The 22,547-nt window shown below is 44.0% G+C and overlaps 1 protein-coding gene across 3 annotated transcripts in view; it reads right to left on the reverse strand.

Annotated features, from left to right (window-relative positions):
- Window positions 1-22,547, reverse strand: part of CHRNA3 (cholinergic receptor nicotinic alpha 3 subunit) — a 28,743-nt gene that overhangs the window by 182 nt on the left and 6,014 nt on the right. Inside the window, exons 5-7 of one of the 3 annotated variants that reach the window (XR_010151438.1) lie at window positions 8,754-9,765; window positions 3,239-3,431; window positions 631-728 (exon numbers count right to left, since the gene is read on the reverse strand). Coding sequence is in view for 1 of the 3 variants with exons in the window: in XM_003314809.6 (XP_003314857.1) it covers window positions 3,303-3,431; window positions 8,754-9,765 (1,141 nt within the window). In the remaining 2 variants the exon portion in view is untranslated. Of the gene's footprint in view, window positions 1-630; window positions 729-2,022; window positions 3,432-8,753; window positions 9,766-22,547 lie in introns of those variants that run through there. The other 2 variants (XR_674660.5, XM_003314809.6) reach the window with 2 other exon arrangements.

Here is a 22,547-nt window from a genome sequence, read left to right on the forward strand (position 1 = left end):
AACACACATATATCTGATGGCACCTATAAAATTATGAAAATGTAAGTTATGTGTTAAATTTAGTGCAAGCTTTAACAGACTAAGTTGCTAACCTCAATTTATGTTAACAGATGATCCATTTGAACAGTTGGCTGTATGACTGGAGTAATAACTGATGAGATACATTTGATCTTCTAAAAATAGCAGCAAAATATTATCTGAACTGGACTAGTGAAAAATCTAGTATTTGTATCCTGGCAAATAATACTAATTTATAATCCACAGTAAAGTTCATCCTTTGACTGTGCTGGAGAATTCCAGTTGTATTTGAAGACTGATTTTAAAACTTTTCTGCATTTGGTAAAGGTATGTAAACTTTCCTGTACTCACTGAGTAACAGCTAATCTTTAATATAATATTATACTGCTATATTTAAAAAGCTGACTACTTGATATAATTACTTAATGTGATGCTTGATATAATAATTACTTAATGTGGCCGGGCATGGTGGCTCACACCTGTAATCCCAGCACTTTGGGAGGTCGAGGTGGGTGTATCACCTGAGGTTGAGAGTTTGAGACCAGCCTGACCAACGTGGAGAAACCCCGTCTCTACTAAAAATACGAAATTAGCCAGGGTGGTGGCGCACACCTGTAATCCCAGCTACCTGGGAGGCTGAGGCAGGAGAATCGCTTGAACCCAGGTGGCGGAGGTTGCGGTGAGCTGAGATCACGCCATTGCACTCCAGCCTGGGCAACAAGAGCAAAACTCAGTCTCAAATAATAATAATAACAACAACTTAATGTGCTGCTGCTTTTCCATAACCAACATTTTAAAAATAAATGAAAAACAGGAATTGGGAACTCCTTTAAGGCTTATTCTTTAGATGCTTAAACTTAATAATTATTGTGTTAACTATTTCTGTAGCTTAGCTTCCACTGTAAAGTCATACAGTAGACAACTCCTGTGGACACGCAGTAGCATATCCTTAACATTAATTTCAATCCTCTTGTCCACATTTCCCACAATTAATAGAACCATCTTCTATATAAATTTTGGTAGTATCTCTTTATCCTTGATCTTAGAATAGTCAGTCCACTACAATTACATGAACCCCATTTAAAAAACATATTTAGGGCCGGGGGCAGTGGTTCACATCTGTAATCCAAGCACTTTGGGAGGCTGAGGCAGGTGGATCACCAGAGGTTAGGAGTTCGAGACTAGCCTGACCAACATGGTGAAGCCCCGTCTCTACTAAGAATACAAAAAATTAGTCGGGCATGGTAGCAGGCGCCTGTAGTCCCAGCTACTCAAGAGGCTGAGGCAGGAGAATCGCTTGAACCTGGGAGGTGGAGGTTGCAGTGAGCCGAGACTGCACCATTGCACTCCAGCCTGGCAACAAGAGCAAAACTCTGTCTCAAACATATTTTGGTCTAAATCATTCTGTGAGAAAACAATCTTCTAATATGAAACACAGTATTCTAATTTGGTATATGCACACTGTTATATACCTGTAATATTTCAGTTTTCTCTCCAACAATTACAATAATAGAATCTTAAGAGTTGCAAGGGCCTTTAGATGTAATCAATCTTAGCCTATTACTAGTAGAGCGTAAATGATTTAGTACAGTATAATGTATCACAGTTAAAACAGTTAAATTCCATCTCTAAATGTCACCACTTCAGGTGTGACCAGGTAGCAAACACTGACAGAAATCCTCTGTTCAATTTAGAACTCTTAGCGGTTGAGATCACAAACACCTCATTTATTTATAAGTAACCTATCTAAAAGTTCAAGCCAATGCTCTTTGGAAGGCAGAGGAGACCCTATCTAATTTGCATTTAATCGTAGGCATGTGTTTAATGCCATTTAATGAGTGAAAGCCTGGTGTGATGAATTTAGATTGCCTGCCAGCTACCTACCTTAGTTCGTATACATCCCTGATCCCTCTTATACTACCATTACTGTTACTTATGATTTTTATATATAAATTTTTATCGACATCTTTCTTTTGACTTATTGAAACATGAGTCACAGTGGGCTGCAATTCTGTCCATTTTATTTTTGCACAGGAAAAACTAGTGAGACAAGATTCAAACAGTCTCTGTGAATCATCTGTCAGTGGTGATGATCATGTTAAGTTTCAGAAGTGTAGTACATGATACTCTTAACAATTTGTCTAAAGCAATGTTTCTCAACCAGGGGCAATTTTGCTCCTAAGGCGACAGTTAACAATGGAGACATTCTTGGTTATCGTAACTGGTGAAGAAGAAAGGTATGTCATTGGCATCTAGTGAGTTGAGGCTACGGTACTGCTAAAGATCCTACAATGCATAGGATATCCCCACTCTGTACCAACACATACTTATCCAGCCCAAAATGTCCATAGTGCTAAGGCTGAGAAACCCTGTTCTAAAGGTTCATGCTGTGGTCCAAATGTGTCCTCCCCAAATTCATATGTTGAAACCTAATCCCAGCGTGATTGTCTTAGATAGAAGGTGGGGCCTTGGAAAGGTGATTAGGCCATGGGGGCTCTGCTCTCATGAATGGGGTTAGTGCTCTTATAAAATAGACCCCACAGAGGTAGCTACTCCCTTCAGTCATGTGAGGACACAGCTAGAAGGCACCCTGTGAGGAAGAGGACCCTCACCAGACACCAAATTTGCTGGTGCCTTGACCTTGGACCTCCCAACCTCCAAAACTGAGAAATTTCTGTTGTTTATAATCCACCCAGTTTATGGTGTACTAAGACAGTTATATTAACAATGAATAACTAGGCATGATTTCTCATGGTATAATTTAGAAGTATGCAAGAGAAGTAGTTGAAGCTCTCTGAAACGGAGGCATAGCCCTTTAGACCCAGTAAAGAACGAGAAATGCATGGTAAGAAATGGGTAACGATGGGGGATTGCTGAATTAGTATAAACCTTCAAAGAGATTATGGGCTAAATAAGAAAAATTACTGGGAGATCTGAATGACTTTTCATATTTCTGAACAGCATTTTTCTATCCAGTTTTGTTTCAACAACTAAAAGGAAACATTTTTACATGTATTATTCCATAGCATAGCATACTAATCACATAGAATCACATTTTGACATCTCTTTACCATACCAAAAAGGCTAGTTAAATGTTCATTTATCGGTAATAAATACTCTTGACTTTTTTTTTTTTGCATGATTCCAAGATAAGTGGAAAATAAACCTTGAAATGCCAAAAACAAAGCTGGTAGCTTGATAACAGAAAGTACGTTCTTACTAGGAAGCAGCCTCCTCCTGCCCTGACACAAGGAAGTCTCCCAGGCAGGCACACAGCTTAGTGCTTATGCATCTTCCCTGGCCATCAGGGGTTGCAGAAACAATCCTGCTGTCCCTAGAATGCACACCAGGGTGAAAACCCACAGAAAAATACGATCAATCACCATGGCAACATACTTCCAATCATCTTGAATCTGCAAAACAAAATGATAAAAGAGAAAAAAACATGGAGGGAAAGGCAAATGAATACATTTTCAATACTGAAGATGTAATCAACACGTTGCAGTAGAAGCCATTTTGTCTCTAATATGTAAGAAGCCCTTTTCCTAATTGATGTGGTCTGAGGAAATTCACCATTCTCAAGTTTCTGTTTATTCAGGAGAGAAACAGGTATAAAAGATCTGTCATGTTAGATCTGTTTCAAATCAGAAGTTTCCTAAAAATGCATAACCTAGTTTTTCTAAATTGAATTCCAATTTTATAAAGTTAGTGAAACCAGTTACTTAGGCTTCCATGGCAGGATTCTGGGCCTTGGTTAGAATGGCTAATATAGTCCAATATAATCTACCATTGTTTCAAAGTACTCTATCCAGTTTTAGATATAAATTTTTGACTTGGCGCAGTGGCTCACACCTGTAATCCCAGCACTTTGGGAGGCTGAGATCACCTGAGGTCAGGAGTTTGAGACCAGCCTGGCCAACATGGTGAAACCCTGTTGAAACCCTGTCTCTACCAAAAATACAAAAATTGGCCAGGAGTGGTGGCACATGCCTGTAATCCCAGCTACTTGGGAGGCTGAGGCATGAGAATTTCTTGAACCAGGGAGGCGGAGGTTGCAGTGAGCAGAGATCACGCCACTGCACTCCAGCCTGGGCAACAGAGCGAGACCCTGTCTCAAAAACAACAAAATAAATTTCCTTTTAACATCTGTTCCAAAAATGAGATAAGCGTTATCAGGGCAAGTCCATCCTCATCACTCTTTCCCTCCCCACTGCCCTTTCCACGATGCCCAGCTGATCAAAAGTCATTTTTACTCATAAGACCAAAGTATCATGGAATACTGTGCAGTTGGAGAGCAGGTTGAACATCAGAAATAATTGCTGACAATAAAAGATGGGAGAAAAAGCAAGACCAATTGTATATAATACAGCTTCAATTTGGGCTTGAAATAGGAAGGAAAATTGTAATTATACTCCTAGCCAATTCAGAAAGCAAAGAAGCCATAATTGAATTGAGAGAACCCATGAGTCAGCTGATTTTGAAGCAATAATGAAATTAATAAATTACATGCTGCCTCTTTATTATAAGTATACTGAAATGGCGCTGGGAGATGAAGATTTTACATCACCATTGTGAGCCTGAGTAAATGTGTTCTCTTGGTGACACTACTGTCATAGGTAAAATTAGAATTACGATGCCATGTTTGCCATGAGGTACTTTATTTGAATTCCTAAGACTGGTTTGTGTGTGCTTCAGATACACCTTGAGATGTGAGATTCCTACCCACCCCCTACCAGCCACCTCCTAAGGCTCTAGGAGGCAGAGGTGTGTGGAAAAGCAGAGACTTGGAGACAAACTGATTAGAATCCCAGCTCTGCTCCTTTTGAGTTGTGAGAATCTGGGTAAATTCCATGACCGCTCTTAGCCTCAATTTCCTTATCTGTAAAATGGGGATAAGAACAGTACTTCCCTCAGAAGGTTGTTTCAGAACAGAGTCCTTAATGAATAGAGGCTAGTGATACTAATGTTGATTTATAAAATGACCCTTACTCAAGCCTCATGAAGAAAGATGACACTTGGGTTTTATACATGAATAGAAATAGTGGTGCAAAAAGAGCTGGCTGGACAGAAATTTTATATCTTTTTTTTTTTTTTTTTTGAGACAGGGTCTTGCTTTGTTGCTCAAGCTGGAGTGCAGGGGTGCAATCATGGCTTGCTGCAGCCTTGACCTCCTGGGCTCAAGTAATCTTCCCCACTCAGCTTCCTGAGTAGCTGGAACTACAGGTGTGTGTCACTACACTTGGGCAATTTTTTGTTTTTTGAGACGCCCAGGCTGGAGTGCAGTGGCATGACCTCGCCTCACTGCAAGCTCCACCTCCCAGGTTCAAGCAATTCTCCTGCCTCAGCCTCTTGAGTAGCTGGTATTACAGGTGCCTAGCACCATGCCCAGCTAATTTTTGTATTTAGTAGAGATGGGGTTTTATGTTGGCCAGGCTGGTCTCAAACTCCTGACCTCAGGTGATCCACCTGCCCCAGCCTCCCAAAGTGCTGGGATTGCAGGCATCAGCCACTGCACCCGGCATTTTTTTTTTTTTTTTTTTTGAAACGGAGTCTCACTCTGTCACCTAGGCTGGAGTCCAGTGGTGTGATCTTGGCTCACTGCAACCTCTGTCTCCCGAGTTCAAGCAATTCTTGTGCCTCAGACTCCCGAGTAGCTAAGATTACAGGCTCATGCCACCACCACCCCCCCCGCCCCAGTTAATTTATTGTATTTTTAGTAGAGATGGAGGTTCACCATTGTTGGCCAGGCTGGTCTTGAACTCCCAGCCTCAGGTGATCCACCTGCCTCGGCCTCCCAAAGTGTTGGGATTACAGGCGTGAGCCACTGCACCTGGCCTGATTTTTAAATTTTTTTTGTAGAGAAAGGGTTTCCCTACGTGGCCCAGGATGGTTTTGAACTCCTGGGCTCAAGTGATCCTCCTGCCTTGGCCTCCCAAAGTGTTGGATTACAGGTGTAAGCCACTGTGCCTGGCTTATATCTAACTCCTAAAGTCTTTAAAGCACAATGATATTGGCCATTTTCTGATGAGTTACAGATGTTAGGCAAAGTGGTGAACTAGCCCAAATTGAGAGCTGGCCCAGAAGCATGAGAAGACTACTTTAAAGACCCAGAAACTGGGAAGGTGTGGCCAGAGACTGGGGCTGGCAGGGGGAGGGGCTTGGTGGAGGGGAGAGCTAGGGAGATCTTTGTTCCCCTGCCACTTTGCCTCTTTAGCCTGCCACTCCCAGCCCAGAGATGCAGGTTCAGGGGGTCCCTCACAAGCCCAGCAGAGCCTGGCTAAAGGGAAGTGCAGAGAACTGAGCTGCCCATTGACTGGTGGAGCCTGAGGCTTTCCTCCTCTCCTTTGTAGCCCCCTGGATTTATTTCTCTTCTTATTGGCATGCCTTCTCAAGAATGTTTATGGATAAATGTTCTTCTGAGGGCTCAAAAGGCCAGGTGTGGTGGATCACACCTTTAATCCTAGCACTTTGGGAGGCCAAGGCAGGAGAAATGCTTGAGTCCAGGAGTTCGAGACCAGCCTGGGCAACACAGTGAGACCCCCCCCCCCCGACCCACCGACCTCTTCAAAAAAAAAAAAAAATTAGCTGGGTGTGGTGGCATACACCTGTAGTCCCAGCTATTTGGGAGGCTGAGGTTGGAGGATCGCTTGAGCCCAGGAGTTAGAGGCTACAGTGAGCTACGATGGCTCCACTGCACTCCAATGTGGATGACAGAGCAAGACTGTCTCAAAAAAAAAAAAAAATTTAAAAAAGGCTAAAAATTTTATTGCAGTCTCACTTTTATTTTTTTATTTTTTTTGGTAGAAATAGGGTTTTGCCATGTTGCCCAGGCTGGTCTTGAACTCCTGGGCTCAAGTGATCTACCCATCTCAACCTCCCAAAGTGCTGGGATTATAGGCATGAGCCACTTTACCCATCCCCTCACTTTTATTATTTATTATCTTTTAAGAGATGAGGTCTCACTATGTTGCCCAGTCTGGTCTCTAACTCCTGGCCTCAAGCAATCCTCCTGCTTTGGCCTTCCAAACTGCTGGGATTACAGGTGTGAGCCACTGTGCCTGGCCATAGCCTCACTTCAAAGAGAGAGTAGCTGGATACAAAACTCTTCAGCTAAGACTGAAGTTCCACACATCAAGGACCAAACAGCCCCAGCCTCAGCTACGGGAAAAGTTTATATACTATGTGATTCCATTTATATGAAACTCAAGAATAGTAAAACTGGCCGGGCGCGGTGGCTCACACCTGTAATCCCAGCACTTTGGGAGGCCAAGGCGGGCAGATCACCTGAGGTCGGGAGTTCGAGACCAGCCTGACAAACATGGCGAAATCCCATCTCTATTAAAAATACAAAAAATTAGCCAGGCATGGTAGCGGGAGGGTACCTGTAGTCCCAGACACGGGAGGCTGAGGCATGTGAATCACTTGAAGCTAGGAAGCAGAGGTTGCAGTAGGCAGAGATTGTACTACTGCACTCCATTCTGGGTGACAGAGCAAGACTCCGTCTCAAAAAAAAAAAAAAAGGTAAAACTAATCAATTATCAAATAAGTCAGCATAATGGTTTTTTTAAAAATTAATTAATTAATTAATTAAAGAAAGGACTTCACTCTGTCACCCAGGCTGGAGTGCAGTGGCATGATCACGGCTCACTAGACTTCCTGGGCTCCAGTGATCCTCTCACCTCAGCCTCCTGAGTAGCTGGAACTACAGGCATGTGCCACCACGCCTGGCTAATTTTTGTATTTCTGTTAGAGACGGGGTTTCGCTATGTTTCCCAGGCTGGTCTCAAACTCCTGATCTCAAGCCATCCACCTGCCTCAGCCTCCTAAAGTGCTAGGATTACAGGCGTGAGCCACTGCGCCTAAGCCAAGATGGTGGGTACCAAGCAGGGAGGGAGACACTGACTGGCAAGGGCATTGGGGAACTTTCTAGGGGCACTGGGAGTGTTCTATATCTTTACCTGGATCTTGGTTATATGGTTGTATACATGATGTAAAAACTCATTGAGATGTACACTGAAGAGGTGTGCACTTTACTCCACGTAAATTCTTCCTCAATGAGAACACATATACAATTAGAAAGTAAAAATAAAGGCCAGGTGCGGTGGCTCATGCCTGTAGTCCCAGCAATTTTGGGAGACCGAGGTGAGCAGATTGTTTGAGTCGAGGAGTCTGAGACCAACCTGGGCAACATGGCAAAACCCCATCGGCACAAAAAAATTAGGGTATGGTGGCGGGGCATCTGTAGTTCAAGCTACTCGGGAAACAGGTGGGAGAATCGCTTGAGCCGGGAGGCGGAAGTTGCAGTGAGCCAAGATTGCGCCACTGCACTCCAGCCTGGGCAACAGAGCAGGACCCTGTCTTAAAAAAATAAAAATAAAAATATAACCTCAATTAACCAATACTAACTGGAGATCATCTTGCCCCATGCCCTTTTCCAGCCTACATCCTAATCTAGTCTATTGGCATCAGGTGTTTTCAATGGTCCAGCCTGCTGGCAGCCTGGTGGCTAGCTTCAGGGTACCACATACCAAGCTTTTTCATCCCATTTTACAGAAGAGAAAACAGGCTCAGAGAGGTGAGGTAACATACCCAAGGACATACAACTGGTCTTAACACAGGCCACTGACTCCAGAGGGCAATTTCTTAACCCCCTACCCTATGCCTTGCCCCACGAGGAACCCATAAATATTTGTTGAATGAATGAATGACCAATGTAATAAAAGCCATATCCTTACCTCTTTGGCTTCATTTTGTGCTTTCATATTTTCAGCAATATACTTGACACTTTGGATGGCTTCTTTGATTTCTGGTGACAAAGCAGAGAGGGACAGCACAGCATCAACAGATTCAGAACTAGAGCTTCTCGTGAGGTTAGCACTGAAATTGGAGACTTTTATCCTGCGGTGGTGGCAGTAACCACACATCCCGTCCTGGCAGGGGTAGCCCTCCTTGCAGCCTTTGGACTCTGCGCGGCTGAAGCAATTCAGATTTGAGAGCTCGGCACCGTAGAGGGGCCTCGGCTTCTGAGCGTTGCCCTCGTTGCTTGTTGGCCTGGTCATGAACATGACCCTGGGGAGCAGGTTCAAGAATACAGTCTTCACCCATGAGGGCATTGTGTGTGTCGTCGGGGTTCTGTAGTGCACGTTGAGCACGAAGACGGTGATGACGATGGACAGGGTTACAAAAATCATGGTGAACAGGAGGTACTCTCCAATCAGGGGGATGACCAGCGAGGTGGAAGGGATGGTCTCAGTGATCACCAGGAGAAACACCGTCAGGGAGAGGAGGACAGAAATGCACAGGGTCACCTTCTCACCGCAGTCGGAGGGCAGGTAGAAGACGAGCACAGTGAGGAAGGAGATGAGCAGGCAGGGGATGATGAGGTTGATGGTGTAGAACAAGGGCAGGCGCCGGATGTACAGCGAGTATGTGATGTCGGGGTAGATCTCCTCGCAGCAGTTGTACTTGATGTCGTGTTTGTAGCCTGGGGCTTTGATGATGGCCCACTCGCCGCTCTCCCAATAGTCCTTGAGGTTCATGGAAGAGCCGATCAGGACCAGATCGATTTTCGCCTTATCGTAGGACCAGGAACCGAACTTCATGGTACAGTTTTGGTAATCAAACGGGAAGTAGGTCACGTCGATTTTGCAGGAGCTCTTAAAGATGGCCGGAGGTATCCAAGTCACCTCCCCAGTGTACTTGAGTAAGGCTTTGGTCTTGTCGTCCACCTGGAAATCCCCAACAGCACTGCAAAGACAAAGAGGGGGCACAGTGACACACGGTCATTAACACTTGGTCATATTGTGGTCATCTCGACCAGCTTCTCACAGTAAGTAATGATTTGGAAGGCACTGGAAGATGAGAGCTAAAGTGCCATAAAAGGTCACCCAATTCCTGGCCCCATTTACCAACGGGGATACTGAGGCCCAAGCTCCCTCCCCAACAACAATCTGAGATATTGATCACTCCCTGCCCCAGGGCAGGCCACCAGTTCATCCCACAATACAGGTCCCAAACTGATAGACTCCCAAATGCCCGAAGAGGATTGGTCCCCCTTTAATTAAAGAAATGGGAGGAAGGTCATCCTCCTGGAGCCAGGTGCTGAAGCAGCCTTTGGGATTATTTGCCACCCAGGGGAGTCCACCCCCATTAAATGGAACCTTGTCAGATGGATTTATTTCCAAACCCTATCTCTGGATCCTGATTTGACCATTCCCTGTACCCTCCCCACCCCCATTCTTCCCAGTACTGTTTTACAATAATCATGTTTTGCTTCCTTGTCTTTCGAATTCAGCCTAACAGGTTTCTTCACTTTCTCTGTCCCTATCCCCATTTTCTCCCCATGTTTCTTCTCCCTTCCTTTTCACTATGTGCATCCTGACATTTATTTTCACACAGAAATAGACATTTTTCTTTTTTCTTTTTTCTTTGAGACAGAGACTCACTCTGTTGCCCAGGCTGGAATGCAGTAGCTCACTACAATCTCTGTCTCCCGGGGTTCAAGCAAGTCTCCTGCTCAGCCTCCTGAGTAGCTGGAATTATAAGCATGTACCACAACGCTCAGCTACTTTTTGTATTTTTAGTAGGGATGGAGTTTTGCCATGTTGGCCGGGCTGGTCTCGAACTCCTGACCTCAAGTGATCTGCCCACTTCGGCCTCCCAAAGAGCTGAGATTACAGGCTTGAGCCACTGCCTGGCCTTAGAAATGTACATTTTTCTAGGAATAGTCTTGTTGGTTTGTTCGGCAGAAAATCAGCTGATGATCCCTGTTGAGTCTTGCATTGGGCATTCCATCCGCGATGGCCAGATGAGGCCATCTGAGAGCAAGGCCAGTTGCTTCCACAACAATGGCCCTGCCCAGGAAGGTTCTTAAACATTCCTCGGATCAGCCCTGTTAAGTTTCTTAGCCTTGTGAAGGCATTTACATCCTCCAAAGGGAGCAACTGCCATACTCCTTTGCCTTGTAAACAATGACAAAGCCTAAACATTTAGGGATATCCTTGTGCTGCTGTAATTGGATGGGAACCTGTGAAAACAGAAGGGGAATGTTGTGGTGCATGTCCTTCTTCCTTGCTAGTCTCTCCTGGGTCTCGGTTGAGCAGGATCATCATTACCCATGAAGGCTCAATGCCAAAGCCACTACCTATCTTTCCTCTGGTTGGCTAGTTTGCCCCCAATGGTGCCCTGCTGAGTTTATACATTCTTAGCCCCAATTTCACTCCCACCATGCCCTTAATTCCCTACGAGTATTCCTGCTCCTGGCTCCAGGAAAAAGGGAGAGGTAGGAGGGTGGGGTGGAGGTGAACATCCACACAGTCCCCAAGTGGACTCAGCCCATGTTTAGCACTGAGGGGCCCTGGAGAGAGCTGGGCTAAGCAGAAGGTCGAAAAGACCCTCAGGAAGGCAGAGGCCTCCTGAACCAATTCCATACAGCATCCTGGATCAACAAAATGTCAGAGTGGCAAGGGAGCTTCAGAGCCCAGGGTCTGGTCCAGGGGTTGGCAAGCTGTGGTCCTCTTTCTGTAAATAAAATCTGGGGGGAATAGTGCCACTGCCTTTTGTTGTCCATTATCTATAGCTACTTTTGAGCTCCAAGGGCAGAGATGAATAGCTGTGACCGTCACTGTACGACCCACAACGCCTAAAATATTTATTCTCTGACCCTTCAGAGAAAACATTTGCTAGCCCCTGCTCTAGTCCAACACCTTCATTTTGCCAAAGAGAAAACTGACGGTCAAAGGACAGGAATGACTTGCTCGAGACTCCACAGAGTTTATGGCAGAACCTTGGCCATTCAGAACTTGGGTCCCCAAGTGAGGAGACACAGAAATGTGTGCATGTGCCCAAAGAACATATACTAGAGGTTAGCTGAGCTTGGCTGATGGCTCATTTCTGGGGATTCTGGTCACTGTGGCTGCTGCCCACAGGACCCCTGGGGTGTGTCCACCCAGATCAGAAGGCCTGTGTGCTGCCTGGGGCAGTGTCAACAGTCATATCTCTGCTAGCAGAAGACAGAACATGCAGACCCAGCTGGAGACTGGGGTCTGGCACAGCACCAGCCTCATAAAGGGCACTCAGTAAATATTTGTTGACCTAACGAATGACCAAAAAATAAATGAAAGCCGGGTGTGGTGGCTCACACCTGTAATACTAATACTTTGGGAGGCTGAGGCAGGCAGATCACCTGAGGTCAGCAGTTTGAGACCAGCCTGGTCAACATGACAAAACCCCATCTCTACTAAACATACAAAAATTAGCCAGGTGTGGTGGTGCACACCTGTAATCCCAGCTACTCGGGAGGCTGAGGCAGGAGAATTGCTTGAACCCAGTAGGTGGAAGCTGCAGTGAGCTGAGATGGCACCACTGCACTCCCGCCTGGGTGACAGAGTGAGATTCTGTCTCAGTCAGTCAGTCAATATCACACCCAGAGATAGCTGGCAGCAAGGGACAGCATTGGTGGGAAGGGTCTGAGCAATGTACTGCCAAACCATGTGAGGCAATTAAAAAAAGAAAAGGAAGTACGGGTGCAAATGATCAGCTGAGGTAGCACTATCATACAGGGGGCATTTAAGAACAGAAGTGGGGTGGGGTGGTGAGGGCTATGAGAAAGGTCATGATGGCACGGGTTTTTAAAATCTCTCTAAATTTCTTCAGAAAAATAGGGCAACTAGGATGACAGCAAAATAACAAATCTGATCACATTGTCAACAAAGTTAGGTTACACAGCACCTCAGGATATGAGAGTGTGCGGTCAGACCACCACCACCAGCAGGACCTGTGGGACCCACATGCGATTAGCTGCAGGGTAGAAGCAGCCGGGGGAAAAGAAAGAAGGGTTCTCATGTCCTAAGATCCTAAGAGTGCCAGACACAGGAATCTCCAAAAAGTGGCTGCCCCTCAAAAGACGAGGACCCCACTCTGCACTGAATCCTCAGCAAGGGGAACAATGGAACAGAGAGGGCGCCACAGGTTCCAATTTGTGGGCAAGAACCAAAAAAATCCCGCGGGAATCCACTCAGGGTCTGCAGAGGTCAGTCAGTGCTGACGTGGGCTCTTGAGGATGTCAGAAATGCCTCCCAAAACCTCCCTTTCAGAAGGACAGAGACCCACTCAGAGAAAAAGCTGCTTATGGTAGAATCCAAACTGAACAGGGTAAGAAGTGGGGATGAGAAGAGAAGGTTCAGAAACTGAAGTCAGCATCCAGAGGCAGCAGCTCGTGGAGATGCCATGATTGTGCGGTCATGTCATGACTGAGGTGTCATGACTGTGGAGACTGGGGAGGTGGCCATGCATTGAGACAAGTGTCACCTCAAGGTAACTACCGTCTTCTCCTATTCCCTCCAAGAACTTGCTCTAAAAGTAAAGCAAGGCTATCTATTTAAACAAGACCAACGAAGCTTTATGAAAACATATTGTAAGAAAAACACAAACTGGGTACAGCAGCTCATGCCTGTAATCCCAGCACTTTGGGAGGCTGAGACAGGTGGATTACCTGAAGTCAGGAGTTCGAGACCAACCTGGCCAACATGGTGAAACCCCGTCTCTACCAAAAATACAAAAAAAAATTTAGCTAGGCGTGGTGGCAGTCACCTGTAGTCCCAGCTACTTGGGAGGCTGAGGCAGAAGAATCGCTTGAATCTGAGAGGCAGAGGTTGCAGTGAGCCACGATCATGCCATTGCACTCCAGCCTAGGTAACGAGCAAAAAAACAGAAGATGTCTCAAAAAAAAAAAAAAAAAAAAATACAAACACAAGTAACTGAATTAACACACACGCAGATAACAGCAACTACAAAAATAGAGCCACCAAGCAGATGAAGCTGACGATAATCTGATATTACAAATTAAATGAAAAGAAACTAAGAAATTTTTCGAAACTGTGAAAGAACAGAAATCAGAAAAGGGATAATTTGGTTAAATGAAAGAATGTATAAAGAACTAGCAGAATTTAGGAAAGAATTAGGAAAAAGAAAAAAATCATTTTAGAAATAAAACCAGAAGAGGCCAGGGGTGGTGGCTCAGGCCTGTAATCCCAGCACTTTGGGAGGCCGAGGTGAGTGGATGACGAGGTCAGGAGATCGAGACCATCCTGGCTAACACAGTGAAACCCCGTCTCTACTAAAAAAAAATACAAAAAAATTAGCCGGATGTGGTGGTGGGCACCTGTAGTCCCAGCTACTTGGGAAGCTGAGGCAGGGGAATGGTGTGAACCTGGGAGGCGGAGCTTGTAGTGAGCTGAGATCATGCCACCACGAGAGTCCGTCTCAAAAAAACAAAACAAAACAAAAAACAAACACACAAAAAAGAAAACCAGAAGAAACATAAGAACAAGCAGTCTGGGTGTGATGGCTCACACCTGTAATCCCAGCACTTTGGAAGGCTGAGGCGGGCAGATCATTTGAAGTCAGGAGTTTGAGACCAGCCTGGCCAACATTGTGAAACCCCATCTCTACTAAAAATACAAAAAATTAGCAGGGCATGGTGGCACACACCTGTAATCCCGGCTACTCAGGAGGCTGAGGCAGGAGAATAGCTGGAACCCAGGAGGCAGAGATTGCAGTGAGCCAAGGCACTCCAGCCTGGCCAACACAGTGAGACTCTGTCTCCAGAAAAAAAAAAAAAAAAAAAAAAATTTTCATGGAAGGTAAAGAGGAGCCAAGAATTTTACACCCAGCCAAGTTACCTAAAAGTATTCTCTAAAAAGGTTACAATGAATTATGAACTTGCCAGAACACAGAGTATACAGTGTCCATGAACACTCTGAGGATTCTATCAGCAAATGAACTTTAGAAAACAAAATATCACAGGAGAAAGGCTGGGAATGATGGCTCACACCTGTAATCCCAGCACTTTGGGAGGCTGAGGAGGGTGGATCACGAAGTCAGGAGATTGAGACCATCCTGGCTAAAATGGTGAAACCCCGTCGCTACTAAAAAAAAATACAAAAAAATTCGGGTGGAGCCAAGATGGCCAAATAGGAACAGCTCCGGTCTACAGCTCCCAGCATGAGCGATGCAGAAGACAGGTGATTTCTGCATTTTCATCTGAGGTACCGGGTTCATCTCACTAGGGAGTGCCAGACAGTGGGTGCAGGATAGTGGGTGCAGCGCACTGTGCACGAGCCAAAGCAGGGTGAGGCATTGCCTCACTTGGGAAGCACAAGGGGTCAGGGAGTTCCCTTTCCTAGTCAAAGAAAGGGGTGACAGATGGCACCAGGAAAATCGGGTCACTCCCACCCTAATACTGCACTTTTCCAACGGGCTTAAAAAACGGCACACCAGGAGATTACATCCTGCACCTTGCTTGGAGGGTCCTACACGCACGGAGTCTTGCTGATTGCTAGCATAGCAGTCTGAGATCAAACTGCAAGGCGGCAGCGATGCTGGGGGAGGGGCGCCTGCCATTGCCCAGGCTTGATTAGGTAAACAAAGCAGCCGGGAAGCTCCAACTGGATGGAGCCCACCACAGCCCAAGGAGGCCTGCCTGCCTCTATAGGCTCCACCTCTGGGGGCAGGGCACAGACAAACAAAAAGACAGCAGTAACCTCTACAGACTTCCCTGTCTGACAGCTTTGAGGAGAGTAATGGTTCTCCCAGCACGCAGCTGGAAATCTGAGAACGGGCAGACTGCCTCCTCAAGTGGGTCCCTGACCCCCGAGCAGCCTAACTGGGAGGCACCCCCCAAGTAGGGGCAGACTTGACACCTCACACGGCCGGGTACTCCTCTGAGACAAAACTTCCAGAGGAACGATCAGGCAGCAGCATTTGTGGGTCACCAAGATCCGCTGTTCTACAGCCACCGCTGTTCTGCAGCCACTGCTACTGATACCCAGGCAAACAGGGTCTGGAGTGGATCTCTAGCAAACTCCAACAGACCTGCAGCTGAGGGTCCTGTCTGTTAGAAGGAAAACTAACAAACAGAAAGGATATCCACACCGAAAACCCATCTGTACGTCACCATCATCAAAGACCAAAAGTAGATAAAACCACAAAGATGGGGAAAAAACAGAGCAGAAAAACTGGAAACTCTAAAAATCAGAGCATCTCTCCTCCTCCAAAGGAACACAGCTCCTCACCAGCAACGGAACAAAGCTGGACGGAGAATGACTTTGACAAGTTGAGAGCAGAAGGCTCCAGACGATCAAAATACTCCAAGCTACAGGAGGAAATTCAAACCAATGGCAAAGAAGTTACAAACTGTGAAAAAAAATTAGACAAATGGATAACTAGAATAACCAATGCAGAGAAGTCCTTAAAGGAGCTGATGGAGCTGAAAGCCAAGGCTCGAGAACTACGTGAAGAATGCAGAAGCCTCAGGAGCCGATGCAATCAACTGGAAGAAAGGGTATCAGTGATGGAAGATGAAATGAATGAAATGAAGCGAGAAGGGAAGTTTAGAGAAAAAAGAATAGAAATGAGCAAAGCCTCCAAGAAATATGGGACTATGTGAAAAGACCAAATCTACATCTGATTGGTGTACCTGAAAGTGACGGGGAGAATGGAACCAAGTTGGAAAACACTCTGCAGGATATTATCCAGGAGAACTTCCCCAATCTAGCAAGGCAGGCCAACATTCAGATTCAGGAAATACAGAGAATGCCACAAAGATACTCCTCGAGAAGAGCAACGTCAAGACACATAATTGTCAGATTCACCAAAGTTGAAATGAAGGAAAAAATGTTAAGGGCAGCCAGAAAGAAAGGTCGGGTTACCCACAAAGGGAAGCCCATCAGACTAACAGCAGATCTCTCAGCAGAAACTCTACAAGCCAGAAGAGAGTGGGGGCCAATATTCAACATTCTTAAAGAAAAGAATTTTCAACCCAGAATTTCATATCCAGCCAAACTAAGCTTCATAAGTAAAGGAGAAATAAAATACTTTACAGACAAGCAAATGCTGAGAGATTTTATCACCACCAGGCCTGCCCTAAAAGAGCTCCTGAAGGAAGCACTAAACATGGAAAGGAACAACCGGTACCAGCCACTGCAAAAACATGCCAAAATGTAAAGACCATCAAGGCTAGGAAGAAACTGCATCAACTGACAAGCAAAATCACCAGCTAACATCATAATGACAGGATCAAATTCACACATAACAATATTAACTTTAAATGTAAATGGGCTAAATGCTCCAATTAAAAGACACAGACTAGCAAATTGGATAAAGAGTCAAGACCCATCAGTGTGCTGTATTCAGGAAACCCATTTCACACGCAGAGACACACATAGGCTCAAAATAAAGGGATGGAGGAAGATCTACCAAGCAAATGGAAAACAAAAAAAGGCAGGGGTTGCAATCCTAGTCTCTGATAAAACACTTTAAACCAACAAAGATCAAAAGAGACAAAGAAGGCCATTACATAATGGTAAAGGGATCAATTCAACAAGAAGAGCTAACTATCCTAAATATATAGGCACCCAATACAGGAGCACCCAGATTCATAAAGCAAGTCCTTAGAGACCTACAAAGAGACTTAGACTCCCACACAATAATAATGGGAGACTTTAACACCCCACTGTCAACATTAGACAGATCAACAAGACAAAGTTAACAAGGATACCCAGGAATTGAACTCAGCTCTGCACCAAGCGGACCTAATAGACATCTACAGAACTCTCCACCCCAAATCAACAGAACATACATTTTTTTCAGCACCACACCACACCTATTCCAAAATTGACCACATAGTTGGAAGTAAAGCACTCCTCAGCAAATGTAAAAGAACACAAATTGTAACAAACTGTCTCTCAGACCACAGTGCAATCAAACTAGAACTCAGGATTAAGAAACTCACTCAAAACCACTCAACTACATGGAAACTGAACAATCTGCTCCTGAATGACTACTGGGTACATAACGAAATGTAGGCAGAAATAAAGATGTTCTTTGAAACCAATGAGAACAAAGACACAACATACCAGAATCTCTGGGACGCATTCAAAGCAGTGTGTAGAGGGAAATTTATAGCACTAAATGCCCACAAGAGAAAGCAGGAAAGATCCAAAATTGACACCCTAACATCACAATTAAAAGAACTAGAAAAGCAAGAGCAAACACATTCAAAAGCTAGCAGAAGGCAAGAAATAACTAAAATCAGAGCAGAACTGAAGGAAATAGAGACACAAAAAACCCTTCAAAAAATTAATGAATCCAGGAGCTGGTTTTTTGAAAAGATCAACAAAATTGATAGACTGCTAGCAAGACTAATAAAGAAGAAAGAAGAATCAAATAGATGCAATAAAAATTGATAAAGGGGATATCACCACCAATCCCACAGAAATACAAATTACCATCAGAGAATACTACAAACATCTCTACGCAAATAAACTAGAAAATCTAGAAGAAATGGATAAATTCCTGGACACATACACTCTCCCAAGACTAAACCAGGAAGAAGTTGAATCTCTGAATAGACCAATAACAGGAGCTGAAATTGTGGCAATAATCAATAGCTTACCAACCAAAAAAAGTCCAGGACCAGATGGATTCACAGCTGAATTCTACCAGAGGTACAAGGAGGAGCTGGTACCATTCCTTCTGGAACTATTCCAATCAATAGAAAAAGAGGGAATCCTCCCTAACTCATTTTATGAGGCCAGCATCAATCTGATACCAAAGCCTGGCAGAGACACAACCAAAAAAGAGAATTTTAGACCAATATCCTTGATGAACATTGATGCAAAAATCCTCAATAAAATACTGGCAAACCGAATCCAGCAGCACATCAAAAAGCTTATCCACCATGATCAAGTGGGCTTCATCCCTGGGATGCAAGGCTGGTTCAACATATGCAAATCAATAAATGTAATCCAGCATATAAACAGAACCAAAGACAAAAACCACATGATTATCTCAATAGATGCAGAAAAGGCCTTTGACAAAATTCAACAACCCTTCACGCTAAAAACTCTCAATAAATTAGGTATTGATGGGATGTATCTCAAAATAATAAGAGCTATTTATGAGAAACCCACAGCCAATATCATACTGAATGGGTACAAACTGGAAGCATTCCCTTTGAAAACTGGCACAAGACAGGGATGCCCTCTCTTACCACTCCTATTCAACATAGTGTTGGAAGTTCTGGCCAGGGCAATTAGGCAGGAGAAGGAAATAAAGGGTATTCAATTAGGAAAAGAGGAAGTCAAACTGTCCCTGTTTGCAGATGACATGATTGTATATCTAGAAAACCCCATTGTCTCAGCCCAAAATCTCCTTAAGCTGATAAGCAACTTCAGCAAAGTCTCAGGATACCAAATCAATGTACAAAAATCACAAGCATTCTTACACACCAATAACAGACAAACAGCCAAATCATTAGTGAACTACCATTCACAATTGCTTCAAAGAGAATAAAATACTTAGGAATCCAACTTCAAAGGGATGTGAAGGACCTCTTCAAGGAGAACTACAAACCACTGCTCAATGAAATAAAAGAAGATACAAACAAATGGAAGAACATTCCATGCTCATGGGTAGGAAGAATCAATATCGTGAAAATGGCCATACTGCCCAAGGTAATTTATAGATTCAATGCCATCCCCATCAAGCTACCAATGACTTTCTTCACAGAATTGGAAAAAACTACTTTAAAGTTCGTATGGAACCAAAACAGAGCCTGCATCGCCAAGTCAATCCTAAGCCAAAAGAACAAAGCTGGAGGCATCACACTACCTGACTTCAAACTATACTACAAGGCTACAGTAACCAAAACAGCATGGTACTGGTACCAAAACAGAGATATAGATCAAAGGAACAGAACAGAGCCCTCAGAAATAATGCCACATATCTACAACCATCTGATCTTTGACAAACCTGACAAAAACAAGCAATGGGGAAAGGATTCCCTATTTAATAAATGGTGCTGGGAAAACTGGCTAGCCATATGTAGAAAGCTGAAACTGGATCCCTTCCTTACACCTTATACAAAAATTAATTCAAGATGGATTAAAGACTTACATGTTAGACCTAAAACCATAAAAACCCTAGAAGAAAACCTAGGCAATACCATTCAGGACATAGGCATGGGCAAGGACTTCATGTCTAAAACACCAAAAGCAATGGCAACAAAAGCCAAAATTGACAAATGGGATCTAATTAAACTAAAGAGCTTCTTTACAGCAAAAGAAACTACCATCAGACTGAACAGGCAACCTACAAAATGGGAGAATTTTCGCAACCTACTCATCTGACAAAGGGCTAATATTCAGAATCTACAATGAACTCAAACAAATTTACAAGAAAAAAAACAAACAACCCCATCAAAAAGTGGGTGAAGGATATGAACAGACACTTCTCAAAAGAAGACATTTATGCAGCCAAAAGACACATGAAAAAATGCTCATCGTCACTGGCCATCAGAGAAATGCAAATCAAAACCACAATGAGATACCATTTCACACCAGTTAGAATGGCGATCATTAAAAGGTCAGGAAACAACAGATGCTGGCGAGGATGTGGAGAAATAGGAACACTTTTACACTGTTGGTGGGACTGTAAACTAGTTCAACCATTGTGGAAGACAGTGTGGCGATTCCTCAGGGATCTAGAACTAGAAATACCATTTGACCCAGCCATTCCATTACTGAGTATATACCCAAAGGATTATAAATCATGCTGTTATAAAGACACATGCACACGTATGTTTATTGCGGCACTATTCACAATAGCAAAGACTTGCAACCAACCCAAATGTCCAACAACGATAGACTGGATTAAGAAAATGTGGCACATATACACCATGGAATACTATGCAGCCATAAAAAATGATGAGTTCATGTCCTTTGTAGGGACATGGATGAAACTGGAAACCATCATTCTCAGCAAACTATTGCAAGGACAAAAAACCAAACACCGCGTGTTCTCACTCATAGGTGGGAATTGAACAATGAGAACACATGGACACAGGAAGGGGAACATCACACACCAGGGACTGTTGTGGGGTGGGGGAAGGGGGGAGAGAGAGCATTAGGAGATATACCTAATGCTAAATGACGAGTTAATGGGTGCAGCACACCAACATGGCACATGTATACATATGTAACAAACCTGCACATTGTGCACATGTACCCTAAAACTTAAAGTATAATAATAATAAAATTTAAAAAAAAACTGTAAAGCAGTGGCAAAAAAAAAAAAAACAAACAAAAAACAAAAACAAAAAAATTATCCAGGCGTGGTGGCGGGCGCCTGTAGTCCCAGCTACTCGGGAGGCTGAGGCAGGAGAATGGCGTGAACCAGGGAGGCGGAGCTTGCAGTGAGCCCAGATCATGCCACTGCACTCCAGCCTGGGCGACAGAGTGAGACTCCATCTCGGGGGGGCGGGTGGGGGGGGCGGGGGGAAAGAAGAGAAATCTTTAACAGAGGGTGAATCCTGAGCAATTGAAGTTCTAACTAGGAGAAGAGAGAGAAAATGAGTTGGATGATTTTCTCTAAATGTTATTTTCAGCTTCAGATTTCAAAGAAATTCCTTATGATATTTGCTCCTCTCCACAGCCAATTTGCGACATTTTGCTACGCCTCTCATTATTGCTAAAATCATAAATCCTATAGTACTCCAGCTGTTCACTCAAGATTGCCAGCAAGGAAATGGCTATAAAACGCAAAACATCAAGATTAAACTTTTTGCTCATTTTCTTAATTGTAGCTTAGCAAAAATTCTCTACACCCTGCCCAGTTCCCTTAAGAGCATTTGAACCATGTGATTCCTACGACAATTCAGTGAAAGAAGAAAAAAATCTGCAAGCCTGTTGAGTTTATATTGTGTCCCAGTTCTTTGATGACCAGTTTACAAATACAAATTACATGCAAGAAACATTTGTAAGTGCTATGTTTCCTTGGGAAAATAGTAAATAAAACATGGACTGTCTTTGGAGTGAGTAAAGACCCACTTTTGTTTTTGCCAGAGACCAGGAAGTGGGATTCAGTATAAAACATAGCTTCTCTAGTCCTGACACTAACTGTAAAATCAATACTACTAATAAGAAAACATTATTTTGTACTAATATGGCATAAAAACCTAGAAGTATTCTTAGCATTAAAATCAGAATAGACTAATTCTACATCAACTGTTTTGCTGAAAATGTTTAAATGTAAAATGTTTAAATATTCAAACATTTTAACTCTAAAATGCAGGTACAAAAATGATATTCTTCAATACCCAGAGAACTAACTAGCATACTGCGAAATATCAACTAAAATTTATGTCAGTCCAATGAAAGAGCTTAAATGTGGGAAGTATCAGTTTTGTGTGGACTTAGAGAAAAGAGAGGGGTTTTGGAGGTGCTGTGATGAGCAGGACCTGTCTGGCAGAGGAAGAACCTTTGCGAGAGAGAAAGAGGAGAGGCCTCCCAAAACTGGCGGGAAGATGCACATTCTGGATCCAGAGGAGACTGGAAGTGGCCCACTGTGAAGGACTGGCCCGAGAGCAGCTTCTCTGGATGGCAGGAGCCAGGGAAGTCTTTTTAGTCCTGGACTCACCCTTCTCAACTACGACCTGGATGCAGCCACCCAGACGGGCTGGGAGCACGGGG

This window comes from Pan troglodytes, chromosome 16 (genome assembly GCF_028858775.2).
Source record: "Pan troglodytes isolate AG18354 chromosome 16, NHGRI_mPanTro3-v2.0_pri, whole genome shotgun sequence".
Taxonomy (NCBI): domain Eukaryota; kingdom Metazoa; phylum Chordata; class Mammalia; order Primates; family Hominidae; genus Pan; species Pan troglodytes.